We start from the raw sequence: 12,103 nt of genomic DNA on the forward strand, positions 1-12,103 counted from the left end.
CACAGATTTAAGTAAGCTCACAAAATGTTGCTAGAAATAAAGTTTATTATCATTAATATATACCCTTTTTCATTATAAACGTCATTAAATAAATACAAAAAGTCCAACATGTTTCTCCCAAGATGCATTATTTTCTTTTATGTCTAACATGTTTCTCCCAAGATGCATTATTTTCTTTTAAGTGATAAATAACAGACTACAGTGAGAACTTCATGCTCTTTTTCAAAATATCTGATGCCATATTAGATAGCAATGAAGACAAGTCTTTTAATACATCAGTCATCCCCCATATTTGGATCCTGAGATACATATGTATTATTTCTTTAGTCATCCTATGTTAATATCTTTGGCAATAAAAGGTGGAGTCATATGTATTCACTTCAATATTAAATGAACTGGACTGATTGAGGTTCTCAAAATCAGGTGGTGTGTAATACAGATTTGGCCATTTTCAAAGGGAACAAGGAAGAACAGAATAATAAAAAGAAAAGTTGATAAGAAAATAGAACAAAATGAAAAGATCAGAGGGATTTGATTATACTTCAAGCTATATACACAGTTTGTAATGAACACATCTCATTGAAGCCTGTTGCCTATACCAGCAACAATATGGGGAAGAATAAGAATGTTTCTATAGTATTTGCCACTTCTGTGTTTAGGTGAGCAAGCTGTAATTTCAACTTTCTGGCACTTAAGAAGCTTTCCATATTTGTCCAGATTAGGAATATCCCAGAGACAGAAACAGTATGAAAAAAAGAGTCTGTATATTTGTTCTTTTTGTAAACATGTTATCAGTTATTTAGTAAACTAGTATCAGGTACAGAAATATGGAAGCAAAAAATGAGACAAGGTAGGGAAATGATATGAGGGATAAATGATAAGTCTATTAAAACACAGATAACACAATCTGCAGAAACAACACTGGTAATGACCACAACCTCTTCTTGAAAAACACTAATAAATTTTTTTTAAAATTGAGTTTCCTTACATTATGACTTGTAATTACAGCATGTTTCTCCTCCAGATTTTAAAAATGGTTTCCTGCAGTGTAAATTTGATATCCTTGTTCCTCAAACTGTAGATCAGGGGATTGAGCACAGGCCCTACATTAGTATAGAAAACTGAAGAAATTTTTCCCTGCTCCATAGATTCAGGAGAATATTTAAGATACATGAATGCTGCTGACCCCCAAAAAAGAGAAAGTGCAATGATGTGAGAGCTACAGGTACTGAAGGCTTTTGATCTTCCTTGAGCAGATTTGATATGAAGAATGCTAGTGAGAATGAAGACATAAGAAATCAGGATGGTAAAACTGGGTACGGTGATATTAATTCCCACAACTATCAGAACTGTTACCTCATTGACATGGGTGTTGGTGCAAGAGAGTTGGAGAAGAGGAAGAATGTCACACAGGTAATGGTTGATGATATTGACAGTGCAGAAGGTTAATCTAAGCATGCACCCTGTGTGGGCAGAGGCTCTGGCAAATCCCATCATATATGCAGCAACACTTAGCAAGGGACAGACCTGATGGGACATGGTGACCCTATACAGCAATGGATTACAGATGGCCACATAGCGGTCATAGGCCATTGAGGTCAACACGTAGCATTCCAAGATGACAAAAAAGAGAAAGAAAAACAGCTGAGTCATGCACCCGACATAGGAGATGATATTCTCCTTTGATACAAAGTTCATCAGCATCTTGGGGGTGAAAACAGAAGAGTAACAGAGATCAATGAAGGATAGGTTGAAGAGGAAGTAGTACATGGGGGTGTGGAGGTGAGAGTTGGGACCAATGAGAATGATCAAACCAAGGTTGCCCACCATGGTGACAATGTAGATCATCAGAAACAGGAAAAAGAGGAGTTGCTGGAGTTGTGGGTGGTCTGTTAATCCAGCAAGAAGAAATTCAGTCACTAAGGAGTCATTTCTAACCAATATTCTCCTCTCTGGAAATCTGTGAGAACAGAAGAAAATCCCATTAATAGAAACCCCAGCTCTCTCCTTACACACTCTTATTTATAAGAAGACTCAGACCCGCAAATAAGTCCTCCTTTGCTTCACAGGGTCAGAATGCACTGGCACACATGCCCCTCAACATTAAAATCACTCTTTCTTTTGTTGCATGAGCTGCATGTGACCAACAACTGCTCCTATCCTTACTAGAAGATAAAGGGATGGAGTAGCTGAGGATTAAGCCTACCTGTTGGTGAGCTTCAGTAGTGAGAGGGTGTCCCCATATCTCCTTCCCACTCATCTGATCTTTCACTTCCTAGTTCCTACTCATGTTTCCGTTATCCTACCAGATATGTCAGTTCCCTGTGATAACTATCAAAAAAGAGAAAATTCTGCTAGGGTAGTGACCATTCAGATATTTTGCTTCCTAAAAGGAAGTGTTTCAGAGTCTACAGGGTTTCCAAATACTTAACTACAAGAATCCACGAAATCAATTACTGATAACACTTATTGAGGAGACCTTTGGTAGCCTAAGATTTATACTTAACTATCCACTGGGTGTTTCTACACATTCTCCTCCTTTGTTCCATCCTAGCTGGACAGAGAATGAATAAAGGAAGGTAGATGAGTTTTCTTTGCTTTGTAGGAGGGCATGAAAGAGAAACATAATTTGGATGCTAGTCACATTTGTGAAAATGTATCAAGCTGTATACTGATTATGATGTAAACTTTTCATATGTATAGTATATTTCAGCAAAAAAATATTTTTAGGGAAAAAAAACAAATCTTTTCTTCCTCCGATGTTCCTATTTTCTGGACATGTCCCTTGGAACTGCTATAGCTCTCCTGCTACCAGACTGAGTATGAAGCCAACACAAGGGTGTGCTGAGAATAATGCAGGCAGTAAGATCAGTGATGCATACTTTTGAGTTTCTTGTTATTAAAAATAAATAATTTTCACCATTTTTCAGCAACAGTGAGAGAAAAATAGAAACTTGCATAATTCACTCTCCTACCATTGTGAGAACTCAGTGCGGAGTCTTTGTGAGTTTCACCTCCACTGTCCTGGTGGAACTGGCTTTTACAATATCAAAACTGAGCAGATACAGTCACAGGATCTTCTTCATTTATATGCAAAAGAGCAATAGCATAGATCTCCCAGATTGAATGTTCCAGGAGTCAGTCTGGGGAGTAGATCAAACTTCTAGTTGTAAATTTACTAAGAGAGTTTGAAGGGAAACCACATAGCTGACATTGGACCCACCATGCCATAGAGAACAAAGTTTTTCCATAAGGCTTATAAATCTTTTGGACCTCATTAAAAATCTAGGTATAGGTCTCTCCTAAGATCTTCCTATCATGATATACTCTACAGGGAAGAAAATGATGTCTGAGTTTACACCTTAATTGTGACAGTAAATGTTAATTTCCCATCAGGGGTTATATGTTCCCCAGGTTTGACAAGAAAGGACCCTCTGCTGTCCCCTATAAAGATGCAAATAAATAGCTTCATTGAAAATGTCACCAATTATCATTGTAGGAAACATATTCATTTTAGCAAGAATTTGTGAACATTTCAGTAAAGTTTATTTATTATGCTATGTTTAGTATCTTGAGGACCTTCAAATAATAATTGTTTATGCATATTTTATAGACATACAGCAAAAGGATACTTTTAATTGTTTTCAGAGATAATTGTTTAATGAAAAGTTATTTGATAGAATAACAATCCATTATCCCATGAAACTTTATTTTGGGTTGTTCTGACTCAATATGTCTTTGTTTTCAACATATTAAAATTAAATCTATAAGAAAAATCAGTGTTAATAGGCTTCCATTTCAAGAAAATATGACTTTAGAATTTCAATGTATATATTAATTTCTACTTGTGCTTGTGAGAAGGCATGTAAATTTTACTTTTAAATGAGTATAGATTCACAGGAATATAATAATGCATAGACTCCCTTGAACCCAACCCAGATTCCTACCACAGTGACATCTTCAACAACTGTAGAATAACAGCAAAACCAGGAAACTGACTTTGGTACAATAACATTAGCTAGACTTTAGGACTACAGACTCTCTTCAGTTTTCAGCAGTTTTACATGCACTGAGTGTTTCTGGTGTGTGTGTTTGTGACTATATGTAGGTCAGTGCAATTTGATCCTTACAGATTCATGTAATGACCACCACAATTAGGAAATAGAACTGTTCCATCACCTTATTCTACCCCTTTATAGCACAACCACCCCCCTCTCCCTGCATCTCTGTCTTCCAGCAACCACTAACCTGTTCTCCATCTCTACAGTTGATTCCTTTAGGGAATGAAATCAGAGAACAAGAAATGAAATCATATAATATGTAACCTCTGAATTTAGCTTTTTTTTTTTTGCTTTGGTGAATATTTGTGTTTTTTTTAATTCTTTATTTAAATCCAATTAGGCTAACACATAGTGTATCATTAGTTTCAGGGGTAGAATTTAGTGATTCATCAGTTGCATACAACACCCAGAGCTCATTACATCACGTGCCCTCCTTAATGCTCATCACCCAGTTACCCCATCCCTCCACTCCCCTCCCTTCCAGCAACCCTTATAAAAATCTCACATCTTCTTTATACATTCATCTGTTGATGGACACCTGAGTTTAGCTTTTTCACTAAGTATGATGCCCTTAAGTCCAACCCAGTTGTTATATATATCAATGGTCCATTCCTTTTACTGCTGAGTAGTATTCAGTTTTTTACAATTCAAGTTTATTCAACCTTCTGTAGTAATTTAAAATTTATGTATTGATACAAAACGAAATCTAAACAGATTTATTTATGGAAAATGTTTCAGGGACAGGAGCCAGAAGATCATAGTTGAGACTGGTTCAACTAAGAATTCTCTTTAAGCCAGCCTGAATCAAGACTCCCATTCTACCTCCTCTAAGAAAACTGGCTGGAACACTCAGAATTTAAGTAGGTCTTATAATCAGTCAAAGACAAGGGGAACACAGGGTATGTCTGAACATTAGTCTTTCTGAAAGTATACATTAGTAGTCACAATCAAATAGGAAAAGGCATTTGAATATAATAAACTTTCTCTTAGCTACAATTTCTTATTCATTCAACCCCAGTATATGTGTATTAGAGTTTCAGAATTGCAAGCCCATACCCCTGTGGGAAACAAATTTATCAACTAGAGTACAGTGCTTTTATACAGGTTGTTTTGTATTTACTCTTGCAATGTATAGCCAAATAACTGTTTCTGTCACAGAAAGAAGTTACAAATATACAAAAGAGGAAGTCTAGAATGAACTATCTGGTGCTAGATTAGAGTCAGAGAGAACATGTTTACATTTAATATACATATTAAGATATATGGAGACAAAAAATATAGATAGATGATAGGTAGATACGTAGACAGACAGATAAGTGTTTGAATACATACAAATATTTCCTACCTTTCTTCACTAAGAGGACCTAGAAACAGTGATACCCTAGTAGCAATGAACACTCAAGCACCCAGATCTTGGTTTCTTAATAATATTCTCTGATAATAAGAACTATGGCTCCCTGGAGAAGGGATTCATTTTGGGGCTGAACCAGAGAAATTACAAAATGATTCTGTAGCATTGTATATATCAGAGTCTAAAGAATTAATTTTTAAAAAAGAAGACGAAGTCATGGTCAAAAGTTCACAGGATCCAACCTGGGAGTTCTGAAGGAGCAAAGTTGGATCTTTTCGAGCAACAAAATAAACACAGTTGACCCTTGAATCACACGGTTTAAATATATTGGAAATATTTTTTGGAGATTTTCTCTAGCTTATTTTATTATAAGAATGCAATACATAATACATACAATATACAAAATATGTGTTAATCAATTGTTTATTTTATCGATAAGGCTTCCAGGCAACAGTAGGCTATTAGTAAAGTTTTGGAGGAGTTAAAAGTTATACATGGACTTTTGACTGTATGGGGGTCAGTACCCCCATGCCCATTATAAACCCCCCAAAGAAATTCAATATCCATGAATCTATACTGTTATGGGAGAGAACAAACCCAAATAAGGGCATTATTCAACATATCTACCTACACTCTTCAAAATCATTATAGTCATAAAAAAGAAGGTGAAGAATGAAAAATAGAGATCAGGGAAGACTAAGGAGAAATAACAACTAAATGCATTGTGGAATCCTACTAGGATCCAGGGACAGAAAAATTCAATTAGTGAAAAGTTTTTCTCTCTTTCTATTTTTCTCTCTCTATATATAACCCAAATGTTAGAATTATTTGACAAGAATTTTAATACAGTAAACATAAATTTGTTTCAACAAGCAATTACAAATATTCTTAAAACAAATTATAGAATAAAATATTTTAACAGATAGGCAGAAAATTTAAAAAGAACCAAATGGGACTCTTGCTTCTGGGAGGATGGAGATGGTATATTTTTCTTATTCTTCCCACTATCACAACAAAAAACCCTGGACATTATATATAAAACATAAGATTTTTTTTAATTTTATTATGTTATGTTAGTCACCATACAATATTATCATTAGTTTTTGATGTGGTGATCTACGATCCATTGTTTTCGTATAACACCCAGTGCTCCATGCAGTACGTGCCCGCCTTAATACCCATCACCGGGCTAACCAATCCCCCACCCCCCTTCCTTCTAAAACCCTGTTTGTCTCTCAGAGTCCATCATTCTCTCACGGTTCATCTCCCCCTCCGATTTCCCCCCCTTCATTTTTCCCTTCCTTCTCCTAATGTCCTCCATGCTCTTCCTTATGTTCCACAAATAAGTGAAACCATCTGATAATTGACTTTCTTTGCTTGACTTATTTCACTTAGCAGAATCTCCTCCAGTCCCATCCATGTTGATGTAAAAGTTGGATATTCATCCTTTCTGATGGCTGAGTAATATTCCCTTGTATATATGGACCACATCTTCTTTATCCATTCATCTGTTGAAGGGCATCTCGGCTCTTTCCACAGTTTGGCTATTGCAGACATTGCTATGAACCCTGGGGTGCATATGGCCCTTCTTTTCACCACATCTATGTCTTTGGGGTAAATACCCAGAGTGCAATTGCTGGGTCATAGGGTAGCTCTATTTTTAAATTTTTGAGGAACCTCCACACTGTTTTCCAAAGTGGCTGTACCAACTTGCATTCCCACCAACAGTGTAAGAGCGTTCCCCTTTCTCCACAATTTCTCCAACATTTGTTTCTTTCCCTGTCCATTTTTGCCATTCTAACTGGTGTAAGGTAGTATCTCAATGTGGTTTTGATTTGAATTTCCCTGATGGCTAATGATGATGAACATTTTTTCATGTGTCTGTTAGCCATTTGTATGTCTTCTTCAGAGAAGTGTCTTTTCATATCTTCTGCCCACTTTTTGACTTATTTGTTTTTTGGGTGTTGAGTTTGAGAAATTCTATAGATCTTGGATACCAGCCCTTTATCTGTAGTGTCATTTGCAAATATCTTCTCCCATTCTGTGTGTTGCCTCTTTGTTTTGTTGACTGTTTCCTTTGCTGTGCAGAAGCTTTTTATCTTGATAAGTCCCAAAAGTTCATTTTTGCTTTTGTTTCACTAGCTTTTGGAGATGTATCTGAAAGAAGTTCCTGTAGGCGATGTCAAAGAGGTTACTGCCTATGTTCTCCCCCAGGATTTTGATGGATTCCTGTCTCACATTGAGGTCTTTCATCCACTTTGAGTTTATTTTTGTGAATGGTGTTAGAGAATGGTCGAGTTTCATTCTTCTGCATGTGGCTGTCCAATTTTCCCAGCACCATTTATTGAAGAGACTGTCTTTTTTCCATTGCATGTTTTTCCCTGCTCTGTCAAAGATTATTTGACCGTAGAGTTGAGGGTCCATATCTGGGTTCTCTATTCTGTTCCACTGGTCTATATGTCTATTTTTGTGCCAGGACCATGCTGTCTTGGTGATCACAGCTTTGTGATATAGCTTGAAATCAGGCAACGTGATGTCCCCACTTTGTTTTTCTTTTTCAAGATTTCCTTAGCGATTTGGGGTCTTTTCTGATTCCATACAAATTTTAGGATTGTTTGTTCCAGCACTTTGAAAAATGTCATTGGAATTTTGATCGGGATGGCATTGAAGGTATAGATTGCTCTGGGTAGCATAGACATTTTAACAATGTTTACTCTTCCGATCCATGAGCATGGAATATTTTTCCATCTTTTTCTGTCTTCTTCAATTTCTTTCATGAGTGTTCTGTAGTTCCTAGAGTATAGATCCTTTATTTCTTTGGTTAGGTTTATTCCGAGATATCTTACGGTTTTTGGTGCTATTGTAAATAAAATCGTTTCTCTAATTTCTCTTTCTACAGTTGCGTTGTTAGTGTTTAAGAAAGCAACTGATTTCTGTGCATTGATTTTGTATCCGGCCACATTGCTGAATTGCTGTATGAGTTCTAGTAATTTGTGGGTGGAGTCTTTTGGGTTTTCCACATAAAGTATCATGTCATCTGCGAAAAGAGAGAGTTTGACTTCTTCTTTGCCAATTTGAATACCTTTTATTTCTTTTTGTTGTCTGATTGCTGTTGCTAGGACTTCTAGTACTATGTTGAATAATAGTGGCAAGAGTGCGCATCCTTGACGTGTTCCTGATCTTCAGGGAAAGGTTCTCAGCTTTTCCCCATTAAGGATGATATTCGCTGTGGGTTTTTCATAGATAGATTTTATGAACTTGAGGAATGTTCCCTCTATCCCTATACTCTGAAGAGTTTTAATCAGGAAACGATGTTGTATTTTGTCAAATGCTTTTTCTGCATCAATTGAGAGGACCATATGGTTCTTCTCCCTTCTCTTATTAATGTGTTCTATCACACTGGTTGATTTGCGAATGTTGAACCACCCTTGAATCCCGGGGATAAATCCCACTTGGTCGTGGTGGATGATCCTTTAATGTATTGTTGGATCCTATTAGCTAGGATTTTGTTGAAGATTTTGGAATCCATATTCATCAGGGATATCAGTCTGAAATTCTTCTTTTTGATGGGGTCTTTGCCTGGTTTGGGGATTAAGGTAATGCTGGCCTCATAGAATGAGTTTGGAAGTTTTCCTTCTGTTTCTATTTTTTTTGAAACAGCTTCAGTAGAATAGTCATTATTTCTTCTCTGAATGTTTGGTAGAATTCCCTAGGGAATCCATCAGGCCCTGGACTCTTGTTTTTTGGGAGGTTTTTGATCACTGCTTCAATCTCGTTACTGGTTATTGGCCTATTCAGGTCGTCAATTTCTTCCTGTTTCAGTCTTGGCAGCTTATAGGTTTCCATGAAGGCCTCCATTTCATCCAGATTGCTCAGTTTATTGGCATATAGTTGTTGATAATAATTTCTAATAATTGTTTCTATTTCCTTGGTGTTAGTCGTGATCTCTCCCCTTTCATTCATAATTTTATTAATTTGAATATGTGAGGGTGAACTTAGATTAACTTAAAATGGGTATTGTAAACCATAGGGAAACCAGTATAAATATTTTAAATAAAGTATAATTGATATGCTGAGAGGAAATATGATGGAATAATATAAAATGCTCAGTTAAATCTGGAGAATATGAAAAGGGGAAGAGAAAAAAGAAATGTGTGCATAAGTAGAAAGCAGTTATAAACAGATAAATAAAAATCCAACTACATTAATAATCACTTTAAATGAAAATGGTTTAGATAAATCAATACAAAGACAGATTTTCAAAGTCAATAATAAAACGAACTCCAACTAGGGGCACTGGGTGGCTCAGTCAGTTAAGCATCTGCCTTCAGCTCAGGTAATGATCCTGGGGTGCTGGGATCGAGTCCAGCATCAGGCTCCCTGCTGAGCAGGGAGCCTGCTACTTCCTCTCCCTCTGCTCTTCCCCCTGCTCATGCTCTCTGTCTCTCTCTCTCTCAAATAAATAAAAAAAATCTTAAAAATAAAATAAATAAAAATTTAAAAAAAACTCAACTATATGCTGTCTATAAGAAACTCATTTTAAACATAAAGACTTAGGTCAAAAGTAAAAGGATGAAGAAATATATGCCATGCTAACACTCAAAAGAAAGCTGGAGTAGCTATCTTAATTTCAGTAAACAGATATAACAACAAGGCAGCTTATCAGGGACACTTAATCTTTATTTAATTTATTTAATTAAAGAGAGATATTACTGTATGATAAAGATCCAGCAGGCAGAAAAGTCAGTAAGGATAATATCACCTGAACAGCAAATCAACTTTATCTAATTTAAGTTTACAGAATTGGGAGATAAAATGGCATCCAACACAGCAGTATACACATTTTTCTCAAACTCACACAGAACAAGGAATGGGTTTCTCTCTCTCTCTTCCACCAAAGTGCTGATGAAACTAGCATAGTTTGGATGCCTGGGGTCAGCTAAAAACAAAGGAAAGGAGCCAGCAGCTTGCTTCAGTGCAGAACTCTGAGACTGGCTTCTGCCCCAGAAGGAGAGGAGTAGAGCATGCCTCCCAGCCTTTCTAACACTTGCCTATAACCTGGGTTCCAGTAAAATTTGCTCAGAAAGCCTTAACTCCAGACAAACATAAAAATACTCACGTCCTGACATATTGATGAACATTATTTTTTATAGAGTTTTGAAATTCAAAGTGGATTAAAGAGAAGATTCGAATAGATTAATAAGTCTTTCAGTAAAAGTAAGTTTGGTAGGTATGCCTTTTTGACCATCAAATTTGATACAGCTATATTTAGTATTAAACAAAATATTTATACCATGAATCCAACTCTTTTAAAAAAATATTTCATAGTGTTAAAAACATGGGCCCCAAATGGTGTAACTTAGACCGAGTTCCCAAACCAGGGCTTAATACCTAATCTTTTTTTTCCTTTATTATTACTATTATTATTATTATTATTACTACCTAATCTAATTGCAGTTCAACCTCTCCCCAGAAATGTAGTCTTAACCAGCCCGTCAGGAATTTTTCCATCAGTGCTAATGCGTCTGCCACATACACGCTCTCCATTCCCCAGAGAAAGATGAGGTAAACTGCACAATAAGACCCCTCACTTTAACCCCCAGTGCGGAGCCTGTCACAAGGCTCGATCTTATGACCCTACGATCATGACCTGAGCCGAAACCAAAAGTTAGATGCTCAACTGACTGAGCAAACCAGACGCCCCCAAAACCTTGAATTTTGTGTTTTTTTAAACTTTATTTTATTATGTTATGTTACTCACCATACAATACATCACTAGTTTTCAATGCAGTGATCCACAATTCACTGTTTTCATACAACCCCCAGTGCTCCATGCAGTACATGCCCTCTTTAATATCGGGATAACCCATACCCCCACCCTCCTCCCCTCTAGAACCCTCAGTTTGTTTCTCAGGGTCCATAATCTCTCATGGTTCATCTCTCCCTCCGATTTCCCCCCTTCTTTTTCCCTTCCTTCTCCTAATGTCCTCCGTGCTATTCCTTAGGTTCCTCAAACCTTGAATTTTGAATAACTCCTGGGTACACTCCTCTGTTTACTAGATGGGATACTTCCCATTCTTGAGTCATTTAATAAAGCCAATTAGATCTCTAAAATTTACTCAGTTAAGGGGTGCATGGGTGGCTCAGTCAGTTAAGCGTCTGACTCTTGATTTTTGGCTCGGGTCATGATCTCAGGGTTGTGAGACGGAGCCCGGAATAGGGCTCCCCAAGTGGCATAGAGCCAGATTGGGATTCTCTCTCTCTCTCTCTCTCTCTCTCTCTCTCTCTCCCTCCCTCTGCCCATTCCCCACTTGCTCACTCACTCTCTCTTTCTCTCCTTCTTTAAAATAAATAAATAAAGGGCGCCTGGGTGGCTCAGATGGTTGAGCGTCTGCCTTCGGCTCAGGTCATGATCCCAGGGTCCTGGGATCGAGTCCCACATCAGGCTCCCTGCTCAGTGGGAAGCCTGCTTCTCCCTCTGCCTCTCTCTCTCTCTGACTCTCATGAATAAATAAATAAAACATTTAAAAAAAAATAAAATAAAATAAATAAATAAATAAATAATAAAATGTACTCAGTTGCATTTTTGCTATTTATACTACATATTGTATTTTTGTTATTTATAGTATTTAGCAAATACTTTCTTATTTAGTAAATTTCATATATTTAGTAAATATTTTATATATTAGTT

The 12,103-nt window shown here is 36.7% G+C and overlaps 1 protein-coding gene across 1 annotated transcript; it reads right to left on the reverse strand.

Annotated features, from left to right (window-relative positions):
- Nucleotides 1–1,002: 1,002 nt before the first annotated feature.
- LOC112840547 (olfactory receptor 8B3-like) lies at nt 1,003–10,959 on the reverse strand. Its single transcript, XM_025893979.1, has 2 exons — nt 10,949–10,959; nt 1,003–1,933 (listed from the first exon to the last, which is right to left on the reverse strand). The coding sequence occupies exons 1-2, from the start codon at nt 10,957–10,959 to the stop codon at nt 1,003–1,005; spliced, it is 942 nt and encodes a 313-aa protein (XP_025749764.1).
- Nucleotides 10,960–12,103: the final 1,144 nt, after the last annotated feature.

This window comes from Callorhinus ursinus, unplaced genomic scaffold, assembly GCF_003265705.2.
Source record: "Callorhinus ursinus isolate GAN/ISIS: 27379988/994484 unplaced genomic scaffold, GSC_fseal_2.0 scaffold19, whole genome shotgun sequence".
Taxonomy (NCBI): Eukaryota; Metazoa; Chordata; class Mammalia; order Carnivora; family Otariidae; genus Callorhinus; species Callorhinus ursinus.